This window comes from Mycetomoellerius zeteki, unplaced genomic scaffold, assembly GCF_001594055.1.
Source record: "Mycetomoellerius zeteki isolate Tzet28-1 unplaced genomic scaffold, Tzet1.0 scaffold27, whole genome shotgun sequence".
Taxonomy (NCBI): domain Eukaryota; kingdom Metazoa; phylum Arthropoda; class Insecta; order Hymenoptera; family Formicidae; genus Mycetomoellerius; species Mycetomoellerius zeteki.
Window position 1 is genome coordinate 10,009 of NW_017257249.1, and position 25,145 is coordinate 35,153.

The following is a 25,145-nucleotide window of genomic DNA, read 5'->3' on the forward strand; positions in this document are numbered from 1 at the left end:
TATATTACTCATTTCTCATATATTTTATATTATTGTTACTAAATATTGTCTATATTAACTAATAATATAAAATATTGATGAAGTACGATTTAGGCGACCAGTACGCATTCGGCAACTTGCCCCTATATAACTGAAAAGTATATGTAAGTACTTGAAATTTAATGTATTTTTCATAAAAATTTATAAAATTTAACGTACATATTCATTACATTTAAATAACTACTGTAACTTAATTTTCAGTTAAATCATTCATTACTTTTAATTTCGTTCATAACTACGAGCTTCATTTACATGTAAAGGAAGCTCGTGGTTACATTTCTAACGGTGTAGGAACTTGATGTTGCTTCGCGATTAACTCTCTAAAACCGAATTGTATAATAGTCAAATTATTTTTCTTTCCATTTTGAATTTTGTATTTTTGACCTAAATTCGAGTACCTAAAGCAAATTATCCCATAGGCCAAGTTTCATAAAAATCGAGCGAGCAATTTATAAAATAAAAGAGAGTGACCTCAAATGGGGTCGTCGGTTCACAAAGGGTTAATAAAAATTTAAATTTGAGCAAAAATGAGAGTGAAATTTGAGAGTGAAATTTTGTTTGTACCAAAAAAGACCCAGATTGCGAAGAAAAAGTTAATGAGTTACGAGCTGCTAATCGACATCGACGTACGCTTTCCTCTCTGACGCAAGATATCGTACATCAAAATAGAGAGATTAGCCATTTGTTAAAATCAATCCATTTCGCATCCACAGCTTCACCGCCGATCAGCTTTTACCGACTGCATGGAGAGACTAGTGAATAATTCTACCGAGTTGTTCATGATTAATGATCGTATCGTGGATGTATTTACGCAGGGGTAGCACGACGGTGACAAATCTTGCGCGAAAAGCCGAGAAGGCATTAAAAATTGACGCGCTGCAAAACGGGCGGTTGGATTATTACGCAGCCTACCGAAACGAAAACGCGCGCCATGAATAATTCGCCGCAGGGTAATTTACGATTCAATCGGACCGCGGTCTCACGTACGAACGCACACGCGACCGCTATAATACCGCTTGATCCGCGACAGAGTTTCGCCCCGATTAATATCTTGTGCGAAACATGGCGATGTCGTTTTCAATAGAAACAAAAGCTCATTGTGTCGCCTAGGAGAAAGACCATACCCCAAGTCTGCATCGGTGAAAAGTTCGAGGATAAAATCATCTCCATCCGCGAAAATCTTCACCACCCCCCCCCCCCCGCAAATGAGCAATCGCTGTCTCGCCGATTCTATGATATTCCTTTTCTCGCGGTCACAAAAGTGTAATGAGCGTTATTCAATACCGACGAATACGACGTCTTATAAGTTAGCGGAATAAAGTGAGCGGAATCGATTCTAACTAACATTTTTATTTGTTGCTCATTTGTTGCTAAAAAGTTACCAAAGAAAAAAATTTGTTGCTCTGTCGGTTTATTTAAAAAAACGATGTTTCGCTAAAGAAAGATTCAGTTAGCGGAACAATACCTACAACAAAACCAATCTACGCAGAAATAACGTAGGAATTTGTTGCTAATTTGTTGCTAATTTGTTGCTGCCGAAATAACATTTTTTTAAATACTTTACATACTAAAAAAGTGTAAATAACAACGAGAAGCCTCAGCATGCGGGAAGAAGAGTAAAGTACCAGTAAAAGACTTGTTGCTCGCTTAAAATTGGTACTGCGATGTCGTCCGAATTAGTTGCTCTCGAAATATGCAATTTAGCATATTTCTCGTTGTTGTTTACACTTTTTTAGTATGTAAAGTATTTAAAAAAATGTTATTTCGGCAGCAACAAATTAGCAACAAATTAGCAACAAATTCCTACGTTATTTCTGCGTAGATTGGCTTTGTTGTAGGTATTATTCCGCTAACTGAATCTTCCTTTAGCGAAACATCGTTTTTTTAAATAAACCGACAGAGCAACAAATTTTTTTCTTTGGCAACTTTTTAGCAACAAATGAGCAACAAATAAAAATGTTAGTTAGAATCGATTCCGCTCACTTTGTTCCGCTAACTTATAAGACGTATACGAGACCACACGATACCCAACAAACGTCCGCTTCGCCGGCGATACAGTTACACAGCTTTGAACTTTATGATCGTCGTAATCTAGTCTATCAGATGAAATCGAATGGAGGATGACGAGTCGCATTAACTCTCCCTGCATTTATTTTCTCCTCTGCATAGTAGAATTCTCAGTTTGACTTTATTTTCAGCAAAATTTAGACACGAGAAAAAGTCAAGATATTCTAACATAAGATCGTTTTAGTGTACAGAAAGAACGATTTCGCTGAAGCATCTAAAAATTTAGTTAAATACGGATCTCTGAAAATTTTATTAAACTATCGAAATAATTATGGAAAACACTCAAGCTGGTAGCTAAAATATTAAAATTTTTTGCAGCATTGTTCATCATGTTTGAGTTTCCTATATAATTATTTTGATAGTTTAACAAAATTATTTTCAGATTTATATCTATACGGGAAAAAATTTAATTTTAAATCTTAATATATATTTTTTTTAATAGTACTAAGTAAACGTTTACTTATAGTAAATATTAACCCAATAAAAAATGGTAATAAAAAATAGTAGTAAAACAAGTCAAATTAATGGTTGTTATATCAAATGAATATGTTTACATTTAGTAAATATTTATTTGTTTACATTTAGTAGAATTTATTAAAATTAAATATTTTATAGAATTTATTAAAATTTAATATTTTTTCAGAGTAAGTCAATTTTTTAATATTTTAGCAAAATGGTTCTTTCCGTAATTGTCTGCATTTTTCTGCTCTGGATAATAAAATTCTAGTTATTTCATTTTCAGCAAGATTTAGACAAAAGAAAAAGTCGAGATATTCTAAGAAATTATTATCGTCTGCATATTTTCAATATTTTATTTATACATTATAATATACTGTTATAATGTAGGTACTGAGCGTCTCGAAATTGACGTAATACGCAACAGACATGTTTATTCTTTCTAAAATTTGAAATTAATATTTATATTACTGAACTTATTCTTGACATATTTATACATATTTTTTTTTAATTGGGAATAAAGTAATACATCCATAATTGCAAAGCGTGTTACTTATGCCCGGTTTTTCATTTTCTTATTAACTTGTGGTTAGATTTATTCTGGTGATAATGTAAAAATTGTATTTTTCTAGTTATAGTTAATCACCAAACTGATAGTTTTGAATTAAAAGTTATCACGATGAAATTATCAGTTTAGTGATTAATCATAGCAAGAAAAATATTTTTACATTAATCAGAGATGAGGTTAACTCTAAACCACATTCTTAACCAGAAAAATCGGGTCTCATGCTCAGAAAAATTTCTGGTTGAAATTCTGGTTATCTCAACTAGAATTATAATAAATTCAACCAGAAAATTTTAATTTGTCTATTGTCAAGCAAAATTCCAATACAACCACTCTTTTTCTAGTGTAGAATTATTTGCAAGCCGCGTTCTTCGATGACATATGGATTCTCCACAATCTCGCGCGTTTACACAGTCTTGACGCTTCATATGCACTATTATGATACAAGCCACATCGCACATTCCTATACTCTATGGTTTCGTTGTCCCGAGAATATTATTTATGCAAAGTATACATTTCTCGTGTATACAAACTGCCTCGAGTCAAATGAACGAGCTGCGCGCATACATTTTCGCGAATTGCATTTTCGCACGAGGGTCTCATTTCGTCCCGCGACGAAAAATGGGCGGTCACACGCGAAAACGATTTCAACGTGGAGTAATTACCTGGAGGAGCAATTTCGCAGACTTGGGAGCACGGTGGACGACAAGCGGATGCGACACACGCCAGATAGAAACGCGCCCACCATCTTGCCAGTGAGCCGTTAAAATTTAGACGCCTCTCGGGCACGGTTGTTAGATATGCATACGCCCTCAAGGGTGACAAGATACAAATTTCCGCCCCCTTTTAGGACCGCTACAATCTGTCCGCACCTCTCAATCCTATCTGGTATTAAATCTCCTAGAATCTCTGTTCTTTCTTTCCAGAATACTTTCGGCTTTTTTAATCGGCTCTAAACCACCCTCTTATTGATTAACAAGAGAGTAGTTAGGATTCCTTTTCTTTTATTTACAACCTCTTTTTTTTCTCACATCATTGTGTGCGATAATTGGAATTGATTCCCGTATATGTGTGTGTGTGCGCACGCGCGCAAAAAAAAAGTGTAGAAACGTCATAATTTCGAAATCTCGTGCCAACAATTACGCAACCTGAAAATCGAGAACATAGTACGCAAATAGAGGATTGTTCACAGCAGCTTTTTACGAATTGTAGTGTATTGTAGTTATACTGACGAGACAAACGATATGGATGTAAACATCTCGTTAACAAATATAATATCTTTTATGGTATCCCAGGAATATTGAGTTATCTGTCAACTATTTTTTTCAAAACAATCAGCTTTTCCCAATGGAAAAAACAGTACGCCGATTAAATAATAAAATTACTAGAAATTCTTTCAGAATTTTAAGCTGAAAAATTTTGATGATTTAACTTTTTAAAATGTAAACATATTATTTTTCGGTTAGTTTTATAAATAAACTTGATTTTTTAAATTATAATAAATTTAATAATCGTAAGTAAGTGATAGAAACAGTTAAAATATCGACTTATAAAAACTTTTAATTAAACATATAAAATATAGTGCAATGTTATGTCAGTTTAAACTATTCCGAAATACTTTATATGCAATATTATGTCAGTTTAAACTGTTTTGCTTCTTTACAACATTTCAGTACAGAAAGAACAATTTTGTTAAAATGTTTAATAATTTAGTTAAATACAGATTTAAAAATAATATTGTTGGACTAGCAAAATAATTACGTAGAAAACTCAAACATAAGAGCAATGCTGCAAAAAATTTTTTAACATTCTAGCAATCAGCTTGAGTCATACATAATTATTTTAATAGTCCAATAAAATAATTTTCAGATATATATATTCAGCTGAATTTTTTGATACTTCAGCATACACATACAAAACCGTTTTTTTTTGTATAAAAAAATATCATTTTTAAAAGAGAGAGCATACAAGAACAACGCGCGTTATCTTAATTGCAAATTACGGCTAGGCAGAAATAAATGCTTTGAAATTAATCTATTAAGAGCATTGTCTTCAAAGAATCGCAAATATAAAGGAAGACATAAAACATTCGGCAAAGAACTATTCGTTGCATTGAGAAGGGATGGAATAAATATTTTACTTTCATTATTAAGAATTGATGCTCGGAGAAAAGATACTTAATAACATTGAAATAGCGTGCTCGAGATTTCTTTTACCCCCCATTGTTCATAATAATACCTCTACATTAATTGTAATCTATAAAATGAACAGTTCGATGTAAATGATTATAGTCTCAAAGTTCCGACATCATTACGAAGCATCAAGCGATTCACATGTCATTGAGAGTGTTTAACATTAGCGAGAGTAAAACATTTAGGTATACCGTTCCTAGTAGGAATTCCTTCATTCGCAATTCTTTGAAAAAAATATCCATTACAGACTAACTGCAAGACATCTTTTATTTCTGTCTAGCCGCAATTTGCAATTAACCTCCTCAACTATAGCTACAAATTATACAGTCATTAAAAAATTTTCGCTTTGAGTTCAAACAACCCGTTACTGTAATCGAGGGTTAACATAACATTAATCTCTCTCTCATGCTTCCTCTTTTAAAAATGCTTTAATGTGAGCGAAAGTAAATTCAGAATTAGTATAAACCGACAAATATCTCCCCGATCACAACGTGAAATCTCTGCCATGGAACATGGATCCGTGGCTGTAAACCCTTCCCAAATCTGCTAGACATTTGCTCACACTGACATTTCTGTTTACTTGCTTGTCTCTATCGTGTTGTACACTCGCACATTCCAGCCACAGACGCGCTTCTGAGGGCACAGATTCTAATTCTAATTCCTTCTCCTGCATACGACAATCCATTGACGACGGCTTGATTGATGTATATCCGATCAACGAAGAAACAATCCATCCGTTTCCATAACTCGGCATCGCCATTTACAATTCCCGTCGCGGAGAGTATGTGCGAGCGCGTGCATAATGCGACAGTAAACAAGAGTGTCAAATGAAGTATTGGATCGGAAAATTTCCATAACGTATATTATCGACGCGCCTTTAATTACACGTGTCTCTTTGTACCCCAATCATATATAATTATATAGAATGTCTTTCCGCATTATGAAGGATTTAAAAACGAGAAACGAATGGAATATTGAATAGAAATTAATATTAAAGCCTCTGAGTCCAATTCACATTCTCATCAAAACGGAGTGTATCATTCCCTGTTTTAAATAGTAGATGATATTCTGGACTGTTTCATTGAAAATAAGCCGATTTTATACAATTATCAGAATTAGACACTATTACTAACTACTATATGTATATATCTGTATGTTTTTCAATTGACCTCTTTTACATGATAGCAAGACCAAATCAGCAAAATCAGATCAAACTGTTGGAATATTTATATTTATTTTGTATTAAATTGTATAATTCTTTTTTTTTATTTTGAAGTGTCAGTTTAATATTAATCCTTAGTAGACACGATTGGATGCGTATCCTGCAAATTTATTTTTCTTTAAACTAGAAGCATCAAGTAATCAGTTATAAAACATTTATATACAATTTTTTTTTTAAATATATATGACCTTATAAATATTTTCTAAAGATATTAAGGTATATGTAAAAAATCACTTAATAATTTTTTGTATTTTGTTAATGTAATGAAAATTAATTCGGAACACTGTTAAATCTATAGTGTCAAATTTAACTTAACGTGAGTCGCCACTGCTCCTACTTAATCATATCGTTATTTTATACTAAAATAATGGTTACATATGATACTATACAGTGTCAATTTGATATTATATAGTGTCAAATTGACACGATATATTATCAAATTTAATTATCGTTTTGGTAAAAAATAATGATATATTTAGTAGGAGCAGTGACGACTCACGTTAAGTTAAATTTGACACTATAGATTTAACAGTGAAGGTTAAGCTAGTTCCATGATTTTTTTGAAACGTAATATATACAATTATTTTTAATGGTACAATTTAGTACAAAATAAATACTGAATATTCCAACAGATCCGATTTGATTTTACTGATTTGATCCTGTTAACTTAATAAATCTTCAATTGACAGTCTATGTGAACTCTACGTCAATCGTAAAACGTCACGTTTTATTGATACATAAACTGTCATAAGATATGAATATGCAATAAATCTCGCAATACTTTTTTCCATTCATGAACGAGCGAGATCATCACGTTCTAGTGTGCAAATATCATTTTCATGAAGCTTGCAATTTTAACAGTCGTCAGAACTATCGAAAGTGAAACGTAAAAGTTCCATCGTTGCACGAATGTAAAATTTTAAGGTATTTTTCTCTAACGTTTTTCGTCGTTACCAGCAAAAACATGCGAAGCAATATTTCTCGTTTAAAAAGTAATTTCAGTTATCTGAACTCGATTACTAGATGCCGTTACAGAAAATTGGACACGGTCCTACCATTGGAGTGCGAGTTTCCGTAAAGGCAATACCTGTTTTAATTTTTATAATTTGCATTTGCATGGAGAAAAAAATCTGTTAACGTATTATCGACGTACTCTAACTTTTTTGCGGTCTAATAATATTAAAAAAACTGGAATTTCCTGAACTTCTACATGCATACCAAATTTCTCTCATCACGGACATATTATGCCAAAATGTATACAATATCTACCAATATTCTCTTAATAGATAGTTTCGAGATTACATAATAAAATACCTTTTTAAGGAAAGACTCTCTTGTTATAATAGCAAGAGATAGAGACAATAGCCTACTTTATAATTTTATACCGTAAGCTCTTCTGCATACAACGCTTTCACGCCACTTCTAGACATAGCATATGCTTTTTTCTGCGGAAGCTAACCCGTCTAGAAAAAACGTATTTGCCCTAAAAGCAGCGATGTAAAATGTCATTATCTTTTATGGATACATTTTCTGCACTCGTATCGGTCACGTGCGCCACGTATATAAAAATAGATTTTTTATTACTTAAAAGGACTAAGAGGAATTACTAAAAGCAAGCACCGTAAAAAAACGACAGCGTCCGACGGTTGGACTTAAGGCTCCCTACCGTTTTAACATTAATCAAGCCGAGGTACGCTTCAATGGGAAACCCTTAACGTCGTCTCTCGCCACGGCGAACCGGATGTCCGATACTACGCCACTGCACCGGGAACCGGATGCCCGCAAAGCATATTGCACACAATATACAGCGGAGATGCAGCGACACGATTCGCACCGCTGCCATCATCACCTTTACGCCTTCGGGCCTTCGAATGCATTGACATCCGTTAACGATAATTTGAAATATCAACGCCGACGTGCTCTCAGAGACATTAAATTTCTGCTATAGATCTACGTGTCGTTCCAACCTGTTTACCGTATGAATTCCTCGATAACAAATTTTTTGAAATACATTTCAGTGCAAATAAAGTTATTAAGATTTATACACAGAAAGAACGGTTTGATTGAAATATTTAAAAATATATACTTATAAAATATGAAAGGAGCAATGGTAAACCTAATTCCCTGACTTAAATAACATTTTGTTATTTTTAATTTCCATGTGTGTTAAAATGTAAATCAATTCACTTCTGTGATTAGTTTCAAAGTAAACAACGTCCATATTAACGTTATTTAATAAATAAGAAACTAAATATGAATTAAATTTAATACATTTTCTTAAGTTGAATTGTTTAACTCAATTGTTTCAGTTAAATTAAAGATCATATTAGAAGAAGCAATGGCGATCTATAGAAATCAAAAATAACTTAAATTGAGTATAATTTGATGCTACGAGTTTAATAGTTAGCTAACAGATTTGGAAATCATATAGATTTGAAAATTTTATTTTCAAAATAATTATGTAGGACGCGCTCAAGTTGGTTGCTAGAATATCAAAATCTTTTGTATCTATTTTTTGCAGCATTGCTCATCATGCCTGAAGTTTCTACGTAATTATTATAATAGTTCAACAAAATTATTTTCAGATTTGTATCTAGCTATATTTGTAGATACCTGAGCACAATCGTTTTTTCCGTAGTTTTTATATAACCATTTATGAGCCTGTCAATTAATCAAATTTCAGAGGAGATGACAGATGATAAAATATCATATTCTCTTAATTTACTTCTGTTTATGAATTTCGTTTTATAACAGAATTTTAAATTAGAGCTCTGTCATAAATACATAATATTAAATGTGAAATTAAAAAATAATGAGATAAAACTGAACGTTGTACAGAAAAAACTAATTCGCACCAAACTACTGCAAATAAATAAAGTCTTTTTTATGTGCGTTCATAATACCGCGATCTCGAAATTCGAATTGTATTCATTTCGTAAAGCAAAACTTCAATCAAAGCAATCTCTGGCGGGTCTATATAAAAATATAAAAGCACGTTACATGCGCAGGAGTCTGTTTTATCGTTATAAATTAAAACAAAGCAAATATTCTCATTGTAAACTGGTTTGTGTTGGAAGACTCAAATCTATTTAACTTTATTAAAATTTTCGCTCAGTCTTGTAAGTAAATGCAGAACACCTAAAAAATTCACTTTGTCTGAAATCCGCTCAAAGATTACTGTGAAATATAAATAAGTCTTGGGTAGCTTCTGCAAAGGAGCATCACCATCTTCATCATTCAAATCTTTGAATATGTTATTCCTTCACAAATCTACCGCACATCTCTCTGTGCCTCTCTCTCTCTCTCTCTCTCTCTCTCTCTCTCTCTCTCTCTCTCTCTCTCTCTCTCCCTCCCCCCCGAGTTATTCTATAAGAAATTAAGTTCGTTGCGAAAACCGAGAAGATTGAACCTTGGGTTTTTCTTAATCCAACCTGAATAGTTGCCGCAAAATCAGAAGAAGAAACGTTCCTCGTCGATCAACGGGATAATTAATAACGAAAAGTGCGGATAGATTATATTACGCTACAAAATCGAGTTAACGATGCGAGCTCTCCTTTACGGTTACCAGTCATTTAAAACCCCGAGCAAAAGCCATTCATTAGATCGCATTCCTACCTCGCGTTCCACCAAACGCGAGTTTCAGGTGATCGCTTTTCGAGAGAAAACTCTTTAATTACAACCGCACACCATCGTTGTTCTACCACCGCTGTTCTTTTATGCCGGGTTTTTCGTGTTGCACGGTACTCTCGAATTTCGAAGAGGAATAACGCGTGCTCGCAATTAATTTCCGTTATTAGTCAAATTATTCTCGCGATCTTTCTCAACATGACCCTTTAAAATGCGATTCTTCGCACTGTTTCCCTCCTCTTATTCTCCTCTTAGTCTTCGCATGTTCGTGATTCGAATCACCCACATTGGACTCACTCATCTTCTCCGCTCTGCTTCCAGGATTATCTGTTTTTCACACTCGAGTGCCCTCTCGAATTTCAGCGTCGTTTGACACGGTTTTATTAGCATGGTTAATTTTAATTGCCTTAGTAATCGGGTTTGTTGGCCGCACGTCGCAATTTCCTTTCATTTTCTTCTTCTTTTTTTGTTTTTACTCCTCCGGCAAAACAACTCCGAGAATATTACGATAAAACCGGACGTCCGCGGAAGACGCTCGCGCCAAGAGGTACTAGTTGGCTTTACTAGTTTTTTTTTTCCCTACCGAAGGTGGCGCTCAGCGGAAAATGGACGTTAGACAAATTGGACTAAAGTGGACCGAAATGGAACAAAGTAGACATAAGTGAGGGATAGGAACGTTTTACCATGGTGGTCACGAAGTAAAAGCCGGTTGCCTTTCGCGCTCAACTCTTTCGTCTTGAATTCTCATTTTGCAGAATGATTTACGGAGGGAAATTTCGCGCGTGTCCAAACTTTTATAATCATCCGACGGCGATTAACGTTAATTTATTGTCACTGCAAGATTCTTTGACGCCGAAAACTTAAAACGTTTGCGGTTGCGACATTATACTTCGTGTAAAAAAACGCAAGCTTCAGCAAAGGGGATGACTCTAATTTAAAAAAAAAAGGCGTCGACGATTATTCTCCAATGAAAATTCACGCAGATATAAAATCCCGGACGCTAAAGATTTTAGCCCGGGCGTAAATTTGCCATAAAGTTTTCGTCGTGCGCGTAAACGCTGAATTTACGGTGTACAATAATTTACGAAGTTTTCATCAAGATTTCACAATACGCCGCGCTACGGAATACATGCAGTCTCTCTCTCTTTCTCTCTCTCTCTTGCGCGCGCGCGTCACTCACGATAATAAAGCACAGGCCAAGCTGTGAATGCAAGAGTTACCGGATTCACCGTGCCCACAACCTTATTATTACCTCCATTCGATGGTTGCACAATCCTCCGGTTCGCTCACGCCAACGAGTCGCGCACATTTTCCCCGAGTGCGCAACAGCGCTTATCTGCTTCGAACAGAGGATTATTTTCGTCGGTCCCCGCATTCGAAGGCCGTATTTAGCTCATCGCGTTACGTTTCGTCCGTAAGACTTAACGATCCGCATCAACAAGAGAGAGAAAGAGAGAGAGAGCTTTTATGAAAGTTACAACGAGGCCAACGCCAATTTTCCATAGAGCGGAAAAGCGGATTTCGACCTCAAGGGAGTCAAACTTTGGTGACATTTTAAACACTTGGTAATACTTTTCTCAGAGTAAAATGTTTGCAATTTTTAAACTCTACCAGATGATCGCGTGAATAACGACAATTATGAACCAAGTTTTCAAGCTTATACATATATACGATTAACCCATTTCATAAAGATATTATTTGATTTTGTGATATTATTGCGGTAGTTTTGCGGGCGGTATTTTGTGGCGTTGTTTTTTTTCTTTCTTCTTGTCATTTCGAATTGCGACGACAAAGCTGCGGAGAGCTGGTCTCGGCGAGTGTACAAACGCGGACTTAAAGCTTTCTTGAGCTTTTCCAGGTCATTGTTCGTCCCGACTAGCGTAACCGGAAGAGAGTAGGAGGCACGGAAAGAGGCGGAGAAAGCTCCCTCGTAATTTTCCAGCCGCGCCGCTGCTCCAGCGACGTTATGTACAACAATGGACGGGGATGTTTCGCGAGCACAATGGGTTAGTGCGAGTAAAATCATTGCGTGAGCACCAAAATCACGTAAATTTCGTCGCTCTTCCCCGCTATGCGCATTTCGCACGTACTCCCGCGCGTATCACAGCGAAAATATGTTCGTATCTCCGATATAAAATTAGAATGAAAAGCACTATCTCCATTGTATTTTCCGTAATATCCTGTAGTTATAGCAAAAAGAGAGAGTTCATCGCAAAAGTAGAATTTAAAAAAATCAGTAAAGTAAAAATCAATAAAAATTTGTAAAATATACGAAATACACTGTTAAAAATATCATGAAATTTAATATACACATTTAATATACACGTTTATGTTACACAAGTTGAATTTAATTTCATAACATTACATTAAATAATATATTACATAATTATATTACATTAAATTTAATGTATTTATAAAACTGAAGCTGTATTTGTGTATATGTCCATGAAATTTAACGTACTTTTCATAAAATTTTATGAAATTTAATGTACTTTCCATAAAATTTTCTGTGGATTTGCATGAAATTTAATGCACACATTCATTACATTTAAGACTACCGTAACTTAGTTTTCAGTTAACATTTATTACTTTTTGGTTACCTCATAATCACAAGTTTTCCTTTACACATTACTTAAATTCATAATGAAATTTCTTTAATGTATAATTCCAAAGTATAAAATATGATTCCCAAAGTATAAAATATGATTTCAAATATATAAAATATAATTCCTTCACAATAATTTTGATAATATAACAAATTTCACTACTCCGATTTGATTCTACTTCATCTAAAATTTCTTCGAGATGTCGAGATAAAATTACACAACGGCTAGATACGTAACGTATAATAGTGTACGAGGAAACTATATAGAGCCGAACGTATAACATTTTCCTGCTCGCATACATAGGCTGATAAGGAGACAAAGAGAACGCAATTGGATTTATGCGATCGCATTCATCCACGTCGCAGACAATAATTTATGAAAGTCAAACGACATAAAGAGTGCACGCATGTGCGAAAGAAGGACGTAGATCCTGACGACAGAGAAAAATAATATCGTGGAATATCTCGAGGCAGATATAAATTTTCTCGTCGACGTCGATAGAAGATACTATAATCGGCCGAGGCCAATGCGCATTATAAACAAAAATAAGAATGATTCAATATATAACGCCGCGGCGACTCGAAAGACAATGAACCGCATGATGTGCATGCACTTTGTACACCGTATGACGATTCGATGATGCATTCGAAATTTCCTATTAAATAGCGAAACAGCATGTAAAAAATAATAAGTATAATATTAGAGTTACCACAAATTTCTCATCCTAAAATTCTATAACTTTTCCCTAATTTCTAGACAAAATTTTATAATTATCCTTGACTTTCAATAATATTTTAAAGTATTTTTTATTTTCGTCCTTATTCGGAAACCGTTAAATATTTTGTTGAGAGATCAATTCAATATAGCAATATAAATTGCTGTTAATGTTGCTGATACTACTTGCATTTTTAATTGTTAAGTTGATGGTATTCGAAAACTAGATATGATATACGTATATTAAACTTTGTTAAAGCCAAGAATTTTAATTTTTCAGAAATTTTTGCAAAATTCACTGCTTTTCCTGACAGTTCAATTTCCCTAACAATTCTCTAAATTCTCTGATTTTCAGTTTTATGGCAACCCTGCGTATAAAAGCCACATTAAAAGAAAAGTGTTTGGTATTTGTGATTATAATTGGTGGTAAAATAATTATGGTTAGAGCAGTTCCATTTTTTGTGGTTATTACTGCTATAATGTTAGTAATAATAATTATATTTATAGTTATATAAACCGAAAAATATATTAGCATCAAAAATAAAAAAACTACAATATAATTATTTTCGATTCTACATGTATATATTCTTTACACACAGAATAATTATTATTACTAACATTATAACAGTAATAACTATAAAAATAAAGTTCCTAATTATAATTATTTTTCCATGCAATTACACTTATGAATACTAAACTCCTTTTTTTTAATACATCAGCCATAAGTTTTATTGAAAGAGAGAACAAAAACAGCATATGTTGCGACATTTAAAGGAAGAAAGTGGAAAATGCCCTATAAACCCTTTAAAGAATTTAATACACTTTATTTATGACCTTTTGGAACGTTTTTTTAATGTTCTATGCTTGTGTGCAAGAAGTAACTTTGAAAGTATAAGAAATAGATATAAACTCCAAAAAAAAAAAAGAGAGATCACACGACTTTGCCTCGTCATGTCGCGGATTTCCTCCTTCAAAAAGATTGAATTCGAATAAAATAAATAAGAATTTATTTCATTTCCTGAATCTTTCTCATTTATTTTTGATTAGATTTGTTGTGTCCTCCGCATTTATTTTATTTGAAGATTACATAAAAAAATCTCTCAGCTTAAAGCTTTGAATGCGTAAAGATTCATGATGATAAACATCATCATTATAAGGTAGGCGTTTCAATTCGAATATTCTTTCTAATGGTTTTAAAAACAGATGAGACTAAAGCTTTTGACTTTCGCAAAATCCACTAATAAATTCAATGCATCGCAAACCCAATCTTCAACCAAGCATTATATAATACTTATTAAAGTCGGTAACATCGCCACATATTGTGCTAAAGATATTGCGGCCGGCGAAAGGTTCTTTTGTACAATGTCGTGCAACATCTGGAGCGCTTCTCGTGATAACCTGGCTCGTCGAGATACTAGTACGGAACGAGTGACGATGTTGAGAACGTGAAGATCTTCTGTTACGTTATTGCTGGAGTGATGATACTCGCTGTAGCAGTAGCAGCAACAGCAACACCTTAAAGCTATATCGGTGATGGTAATGATAACGAGGACGATAACGTTTGCAATACCAACAATCGCTGAAACTACCTCCCACGACAAGGGACGTTAAAGTTCTCAAATTCAGCAATAGCGAGAGAGACGATACCAGTACTAGATAACTCTATGAATACGATATCTCGAAATATTTCACACGCAAGATGTTCCTCGAAGCAACGGGATGTCCTTATCATTACGGATCCCGTGGATAATATGAGAGAGAGAGAGAGAGAGAGAAATCCAGATTTCAAAAATACAATAATATCGAGATGATCTATATTCCACGCAATTGTTGGATTTATATGTTTCCACCAATGTATATTAACTTTAATCTCGGTTCAACTTATGATGAATTCGGTCACTCGCATTATACTGGATTAATGGACATTAAAGGCTGCTTTATATAAAGTATCTAAATGCAATGACATAACGTAATCAATTTTGATGAATAATGAAATAATGCACATATATTCTGTTAACGCGTAATAATATCATTATAGGGTATTTAATTGTTTAAAATATTTATGCTTTCATATTTAACTTTACTAATTTCATATACAGTAGCTTTTAGTGTACATTAATCTGACGTAATGCAAGTGACAGAATTCGCTATTATTCATCTTATTCTAGTTTTAAGAATTAGAAAAATGAAGAGTAACGTGAACCGACGTTAAAATTAATCTACATTGGTTGAAACGAACACAAATTTGACAATTGTATAAAATATAAACCGCCTCGATATTGTATTTTTTTTTTTAATATCTTGATTTCATATCTTTTTCTAATTCTACTGTCCATGTTTATCAACATGGATTAACTTTAATCTTTATATATACATAGTTTATACTTTATATATACATAGTTTAACTTACTCTTTATCTCTTGTTTTGATTCCCAGAATCAGAAAAAGATAAAAAATAAAATAAATTGAGATTAAAGTTAATCTACATTGATAGAGATAGACATTAGAACTAGAAAGAAATGAAAAACAAATCGGACCGAGATTAAAATTAATCTACATTGTTTTAAATGGGCATAAATTCAACAATTGCGTAGAACAAAATATTGTTGAGAACTTTAATATTGTCATACTTTTGAAATCTCATTTTCATATCATTTAACTTTCTTGTCATCTGTTTCTAATTTTTAGAAACCAGACAAAAATAACAATCAAGTTGGATCAAAATTAAAATTAATCTACATTGGTTTAAATAGATATAAATCTAACAATTTTTTGCGTGGAATATAAACCACCTCGACATTGTTGTATTTTTCAAATCTCAATTTCATATTACTCGACTTATTTTTCTTCTTTTTCTAATTTTTAAACTAGAAAAAGGTGAAGATCCAATTGGATCGAGAATAATTTATATTGATAGAAACAAGCATTAAAGGGTGTTTAAGTTGCAAAACTCACGCATCCTGCGCTCTGACGATAACAGAATTACGCAAAGCATACAGTTACATCGCGAAGGGTCGTCCGTTTTCCTCCTTTGTAGGCTTTCGTCATTGTCATAACTTCGATTAAACGTTTTTACTGCGTGCATCGAAGCGTTTCACATAGCGTGTACTCGCTTGCATCTCCGGTTCGAAGAAGTGCACGAAGGACAACGAGCGATCACGTACAATCGTAACTCCTCGCTCGGACACGAGATTGCGAACCTTGTTTCCAAGGACGTGATACGAAGGAAATATCGCGGATTCGTTAAAAGACGCCACTGCCTCGATGCCTTCGCCTACGAACCTCAATTACTTCTCAACTAACCGAGAAGGTACTCAGTGGATTTCCTCGTAACGCAATGTAATACGAACCGTTTCGGAACTAGTGCACGGATCTTTCCAGTCATGGATCCTTTATCAAGTTTGAAATCTTTTCCTTATAGTGAAACTTTCGTAACTCCTTCCATCCATAACCACAATTTTACTTTCTATAATAAATATACAAATAAGAAATTAATATGAAAAATAAACCATAGCAATTACATTAAACGAAGAGATGAAATGTCTCTCTTAAGAAAAAAATATTTTATGATATTTTAGAAATAATGAGCGTTTGACTTTTTTTATATTAATTAGTAATATTTTGTATTGCACGGTAAGTTTAGAAAAATCAATATAAATTCTTAATTGCGAAGATACAGTAGTTCGTACGAATGACAATGAATTGATAGAGGCAAGAAGACGAGAGATACGAACGTTGAGAGCATAAATTAAGCAATGCTGCAATACATAGTAGATAAGAACTACATTCATTATCATATTAAATTCAGATATTTTATATGAGACATAATATCATCAGATGCGTACACAGAGAAAAAAGAATAAAAATATTCACAAATGTGTGACGTTTTCTCCGATATTATAGATTATAAAAAAATTTAACTATAAGAGAAATTTAACTATGATGAAATATACGTTCTTTGTGAAATGTATCATTAACTGTAAAAAAATAAAATAAATAATTTGCTAGGAATAAAATTTTATTTCGCCATATTTAAAAGCTTTATGTCAGTGAAATAAACATTATATCTAACAAATAAATTTTTAAGCATCTTTTTCTTGAATATATGAGCTGTGGACAAACAAAATATTAAAAAAAGATTGCTGACAAGAGGTAACTTGGCAACAAAATTATAAACTTTAAAAAAATTACTTGGATATTTATATGTACAATTCTAAACAGTTATTGAATCTTAAAAGACACTCCAAAAAAAATGTTAATGTCTTTTTAATTTTAATATTTGTTTAAATATTTCTAAGTAAATATATTTATTCAATATAAACATATATTTATTTTTGGTACAAGAACCATTAATTTAGTTTACCTATCATTTTTATTGAGTAAATATTTACTTAGTACTATTAAAAAAATATGTATTAAAATTAAGAAAAATTTTTCAATGCAAAAATTTCAAATTAGGTTTCTGATTAATTATTTTTCTGATCTCTCAATATTTAATCAACACGTATTACATTTGGTATTATATTATATATTTAATAAATTTATATATATATTAATAAATATATATAAATATATTGGCGTATATATTTACACTTCACTTTTATGATTTATCAATAAATACGCACATTTATATAAAATTTGATTTACTGTAGAATCTCAGAAATAATTGCGAGCATTCATCGATAAGTGAGGTATAAATAATCCTTATATCAAAATTATAAGTAATTTTTAAACAAGTATAAATATCGCATTTGTAGCTTCTCTCGAAATATATGACTTTTCTAAATATAACTTAACTACTGGAACTTGACCGAGCGCCTCTTTACACAACGTGCATGCGTTTCCGTTCGATTCGATCCCGATTCAAAATCGACGAAGTAGCTATCGGCAAAAACCCTTTGCAAGATAAGCTCGTCAAATACGAATACGTGACGATATCGCGAAACATTTTGCTCCAAGAATAGCTCGCGATTACTCGGCGTACCAGGTACGTGTGCGCGTTTCGTGGTTTTTTTCTTTTTTTTTCGCACGAAAAAGCGCGGTTTGCTAAAAAAAATCGTGGGCCACCACAAGTCACGTTTTCGATGATGACACGCGTCGTCGCTGAATTGCGCAGTAGCGTCGTGGATGGGCGACGCGGAAGTCCGTGGCGCGGCGGACTCCGAAATCGACCGGTTTCGTCGCGTGAAGCGGCGCGTCGGCGTCGCGGCGGAGGAAACGTCGCGACACTTTATGAATTACGATCGTCTCGGACGGGACCCGAGCGGGTGTCCCAGTTTCATCGCGCCGCGCCGTCGAAAGCAGGCAAGAGAGAAAGAGAGAGATAGATAGAGAGACGGAGAACGCGAGAGCGCGCGCACGCATACGCGCGCGTCGCGACGGCACACCGACACAGATGGGCAACGGAAAGGCGCCCGCTGCCGCGCCGCGAAACGTTACATACGCGTGTGCATATAAGGCGTTTCTCGCATCGTGATACGAAGCGGACGCGCGGCGCGAAAACGGAAACGCGATACGCCGCGAAGCGCCGTGATGTTCGCGCGCGACGGCGTCGCGACGCCGGCGTGGAGACATGCCGGGCGTCGCGCGAAAAATATCTGGAGGGAAAACTCACCGGTGCAACGCGTCGTGCGGGCTCTGTCAACTGCGCAGTTCACGGGCCAAAAGGCTCTCAAGCAGGGACGTGACGCGCGCGGATCGCGCCCGCGACGGCCCGCGAACGATGCGCGCTGTGGTGACGCTAGCGTCACCGCGCGGCGCCTCGCGGAAGCGCGCCACCATTTTAATTGTGCCGCGCCGCCGACCGCGACTAATAGCCGGTATTCACAAGGGCTACGCGCAACGGAATAGGAAACAGGGAACAGAGAATAAAGTGGGGAACAGACTTTTGCATACCGCATAGTGCATAAGAGAATCAACTAATCAGAATCCTTCCTTTCTTTCCACTTCACGAAAAAGAAAAACTTTGATTGGTTGATTCTCTTATGCACTATGCGTTATGTATTATGCAAAAGTCTGTGTCGCGGCCTTTAAACCGGAGAGCACAGACTCTTGTAACGCATAACATAATATTTGAAAAAATAAAGCAATTAAAGTCCTTCATTTCCATGAAATAAATGACTCTGGCTGGTTTTCTTATGCCTTAGAAAACAATCAACCAACTCTTTTATTTCATGAAAAGGAAGCAGATGAAGGACTTTGATTCACTTTATATTCCAACCCTTAGGAACAAATATAATATTAGTCTAAGTAATGTCTTAAGATGCTTATACGATTCTGTGAGTAGTTTATAACATCTTAAAACTGTACTTAAGTCGATTTTATGAGAATTGACTATGAATACCAGCCCATAAAGCTGTGATTAGACTAAGGATTGAAATTAGATTGAAATTTAACCAATCAAAGCAAGATTCATTATACTTGAGATTGATTCTCTTTTTTCTGATTGATTAAATTAGAGTTCAGAAAGAGAATCAATCTCAAGTTTAATGAATCTTACTTTGATTGGTTAAATTTCAATCCAATTTCAATCTCTAGTCTGATCATGGCTTAATCCTTCCGCGGATGGTCGCTGCAACTGAAAACAAAGCTTGTTACTCGGTAGCGGAGAAAAACTTGATGAGTTATGATAAACAGCGTGCCACGGCTGACAATGAGCCTCAATAAGACACTTACGATGGGTATTTGTGCAAAACTCGTTCTTATAGAATAGTAATAGTTATTGAAACATACAGAGCGATTTGTAAATCAATCCTCGCGATACAATGCGTTCCGTGACTGACTGCGATTCAAAATTTATCGAGATGCGATACTGCGAGTATCGAGATATCGAAAAGATGGCGGATCAATCGTGTTGCGAGATCCTGATTTATTTCCCGCGTTCCCCACACTCGAAGCGAAATAAGCGTGTGCTTGATTTTTTAAAGAAAAAAGAAATGAGTTGATACACCCAGCACAATCAGAATGATCAGGAGCTTTATGTTGGAAGAATATCACAAACGAAAATTCTGATTTAAAAAAATATAGGCTCATGAGTTACCGCATAGATAAAGTTTAATATAATTTCATAAACTGTTATATCTTATAAAAAGAAACACTGAGAAATTTTTTTTGTATTTATGAATTATAATTTCATGGTAAAATAATTACAGAGCTTTACTTTTATAGTTATTATTGCTATAATGTTAATAACAATAGTTATACTTATAGCTCTATGTAGTGAATATATCGTTTCCTGATATCAAAAGTGACACAACCAAAAAAAAGTAATTTTTTAATCATTATCATGAATGAATTAGATAAAGATTACTCTATCAATCACCAAAAGTAAATTCAACTTTACAGTCCGTCAAATAGCACTTGTATCGAGTTCTTAAGATTTTCAAAGAGATTATACAATAGTACTTTCTATAACAGTGATACATTTTAAATTGTATCGTTTCTGTAAATAAAAAGGAATTCTATTCTACAGAAAACATTTAGAATTAAGACTGTTTTGATGATCGAAGTATGAAGAAGAAATTGTTTTATTTTAAAAGTCATTTCAACTGATCAAGATAAATATAAGCTGCTGATATTTCGAAGTATACCATATACACAGTAAAAAACATTTGTATATTTGTTGGAAACGGTTCACTCACGTTTTTGTCAACAGTTTATGTTGAATTTTTCAATATATTCGAGTGTTAATTTAATTGTAATTATGTTATTTAAAGATTTTGTGTTAAATTTATATTCAACATTTCTTAGTGTCAAAATGACATAATTTATGAGTAAATGAACAAATAAAAATAATTTTAAAAAGCAAATTCTAAGATAAATGAATAAAATATATGTTCGTTTAATATATCACAAATTAATTATACTTAGACATAAAAAATATACTTAGGTATAAAAAATATACTTAGATAGTTTGTTTACAAACTGTGTCAGTGTTATCTTTTTTGTGATTATTTTTTTTACACAATATCTGTGTTATTTCCTAACATATTCATTTTATATACCTATGTTAAATGAACATAAAAATTTGAATGTACCGTTCGGGACAAAATTGAAATGTGTTATATCTTAAACAAATTTCCCAACACTTATGTATTTTTGCTAAATTATTCCGGATTTGTTATAATTTTTTAAGATATAAAAGTGTTATAATTCAAAATAGTGGTTTCTTTAGGGATTGTGAAACGAAAATGACAAAAATAATATTTGATGTGTCTAAGACAGACCTGTCCAATTTGAGCTATGGAGTCAAAACACAAAGCCATCAACGTAAAAAAATTCAATGTAAGATTTCAGGGACTGTAAAGTATTGATACGCATCTGAGCGATGCTTATCGATACTTTACAGTCCTTGAAATCTTACATTGAATTTTTTATGCCGATAGCTTTGCATTTTGACTCCGAAGCTCAAATTGAACAAGCCTTGTCCAAAAGTATATTCTTTTTGCTGATATTATTTCATTAATCAATAATTTTCTATTTAATTGAAAAATAGCTTCTCTCTTTTCTGAAAAACTTAATTTTTTTAGTTGTACATGTCACTTTCGAAAGGAACAATATTGTTTCTGAAAACGACATAAAACTATATAGTACTTTACCATGTAATTATAATCACAAATACCAAAAACGTTTCTTTCAATGAATGATTGAATTACTATTAATCCTCCGCCGGCAATGTGAACTTTTCATCCTTTGTCTGCAACCCTCTTCAAACTTCAGTGCTGATTTTTATGTTGTATTCGGACTGTATAAAGATCTGAAAAAATTCTTACATATTTTCGAAAGCATTAACAAGTTTTTGATATTAAAAAATTAAATTGCACTTTTGTTTGTTTTTTACAAATTTAAATTTATCTACCCGAATTCATAATTGAAAAATCGATACCTTTAAAATCCAACATTGCCGATGGAGGGTAAAAAAACACGATCAACTCAGTTAATTACACGATGCATACACAATAAAAATATTTTGTATTCATGTGTTAAAACTGGTCTTTGTTAAAATTTTTATGTTAAATTTTTAACATATTCAAATGTTAATTTAACATAATGTGATTGTTATTTAAGAACTTTGCGTCAAATTTATATTCAATATTTTTTAGTATTGAAATAACTTCTTATAATAGTAAATGAACAAATAACATAAAAATAATGTATTTTAAAATGTAAATCCTAAGATAAATAAATAAAATATGTAACTTAACATATTATAAATGTTAATTTTACTGAAAAAAAAAATACTTTCGCAATTTGCTTACAAATTGTGTCAGTGTTATTCTTGTATTAATTTTTACATAATATTTGCATTATTTCCTGTCGTATTCATCTTACATTAAATTTACACGAAAATTTGGGTGGACCATTTAAGACACGTAAAATGCGTTAAATTTAACACGAATTTTTTAAGTGTGCATGCATACCTGGCGACGATAGTATATTCATCGCGCACTCGCTGCACTTCGACAAGGTAAGATAATTTGAAATAAGAGACGAAACTAATACTAACGATTGCGCGAAATGTTCAATGCGTTACGACACTTGCTATAATTATTCGCGGGTAGAACTTGCTCTCAAACGATCACAAAGCAACTAGAACGCAATTCGCCTTGGAAAGTTTCCACTGGAAATCGACAGGATTCAAACAAGATGTCGGACGGCGATACTACATTCGCAAAATACATACCGAAACCAAATAGCATCCGCTCGCCGCTCTATCCGCAACGCTCGTCAAAATAGTTCACGAATTTCGAAAACCAATTCAATCGTTCGTACGGCCGTTCTAGGCAACAACTCCGTGACGCTATAAACGAACGGGAGACGATTTGAATCGCGGGCGCGGTTCAATTTCAACTGACGTGAAGTCAGCGCCATCGCGCGGGAGACAGCGGCGACGACAGCGCTATCTGTCGCGAAGAACGCCAAGCCGAATCAGGCGCCAGCTTGACCGCATGAACGAAATATCAGCTAAACAGCAACCTCCCCTCCGCCGTCCCGCCCGCTTCCCCGCCACTCGCGATCTCAATCGATTCGCAGCCTGGAACGTCGGGACAATTGCAATTCGCGCGTGCCATCGCGATCGTCGAGACGCGCGAAACACGCGTCTGACATCCATCCGACGCGCGCCCTCTTTGCACAATGTGGTGTAATCCCCGCGGTGCGCGCACACAAGACCCGTGTAGCTGTTTCCCCATGGCACAGGTTTGCGTCACGCGCGAGCACATTGTCAGGCGCACGTATTGCCGAAAAATCGTGCCACTCACCGTCTCATTCTCCACGATGCACATTGGCTCGACTTCCATGGCGTTGCGCACGACAGGCGTCGATCTACGGAAACGAACAGGCGCGTTCAGGGTAGCTCGGTCTTCGCGATGGCGATCGTCCGTAACACTTCGCGACGGCAACGTGTGTCTGTTTACAAACACTGCAAGGTCACACATCAGACCGCCGTCTCCTCCCCACCTTCCCGCCCACCCCCGCTCACTTCAGTCCGCGGTCGCATTACGTCACGAGGCGCGCGCGATTGTGGCGGCGCTGCGCGATGAGACACCCAACTTCCTGTGGAAATGCGACAAAATGCGACGCGCGCGCGCGAGAATGAACGATTTTATAGGCCGCGATGAACGAGAATAGGAACGAGGTCGGTCAGATATCTCGGAAACTGATAAAATTGATCAATAATCGAAGTACGAGAGGCGAGCGCCTTTCGTTTTACACGAAATAATAGGCCTGTTCTTTTTGGCTAAACTTTTACACCAGTTCATCTTTCTTTTTTTTCCTCCTCGAGAGAAAAGGAAGAAAAATGCTTCAAAAAGAACAGGCCTAATGCACTCGTTTCCAAGACAGTCGCTTGTAAACTTTACTAGACATCCTTGCGATGTTAAAAGAAGAAATAAATTTCTTGATTTCTTCAATCACCTTATACTCAATATAAGGTGATCAATTTTTGATAGATATTAATTCTCTCGATTTTACTCTTGATTTACTTAATTAATTTACTCTTCCTAATGTTCATCTCTACCAATGTAAACTGATATTATAATTTTGGACTAACATTGATAGAAATTGACAGAATACAGTACAAAGCTTGCAACAACATTGCTGCAACATTTCCAATATTATTGAGACGTTGCAGTGTGTCACTACAAATTGTTGGAATAATTCGACCTGTGCGTATAAGGAAAGTTTTATTGCAATATTTCTAAAAACGTTGCATTATTATTGCGATACTGCTGGAATGATTTAGTACGGAGTAAAAGAAATAAAATAAAGAAAACACATGGTAAAAGAGAAAACCACTATGAAAGAAACGATAAAAAAAGAAAAAAAATGTTAAACTGCATATAAAAGTAATTTTTTAAAAATTAGGAAAAGATAAAGAGTAAATTAAATCAATGTTGAAGTTAATTAATATTTATATACATTGATACAAATTAATGGATTGATATATTATTCATAGAAAAAAATAAAAAGTAAGTTAAACCGAAATTAAAATTCATCTACATTGATAGAAATCATGATTCATAATTATTCCGCATTCTGAAATTGTCCCGTTATCGAAAAATGAAGAGAATGACACATTATCCATTGCTATCCAAAATGTTGAACAATAGTCAGTAAAATTGTAATTTTCTCGGTCATGTGACAACACAAGAGCAAAA

The 25,145-nt window shown here is 34.2% G+C and overlaps 1 protein-coding gene across 1 annotated transcript in view; it reads right to left on the bottom strand.

The window, feature by feature from the left end:
• The window catches only part of REPTOR-BP (REPTOR-binding partner), a gene marked incomplete at its 3' end in the record, with an annotated part of 26,062 nt that extends 2,127 nt beyond the window's left edge, over positions 1 to 23,935 (bottom strand). The window contains exon 1 of the mRNA XM_018450223.1: positions 23,748 to 23,935. Within this exon, the coding sequence (XP_018305725.1) occupies positions 23,748 to 23,924 (177 nt within the window). The remainder of the gene's footprint in view (positions 1 to 23,747) is intronic.
• Positions 23,936 to 25,145: the final 1,210 nt, after the last annotated feature.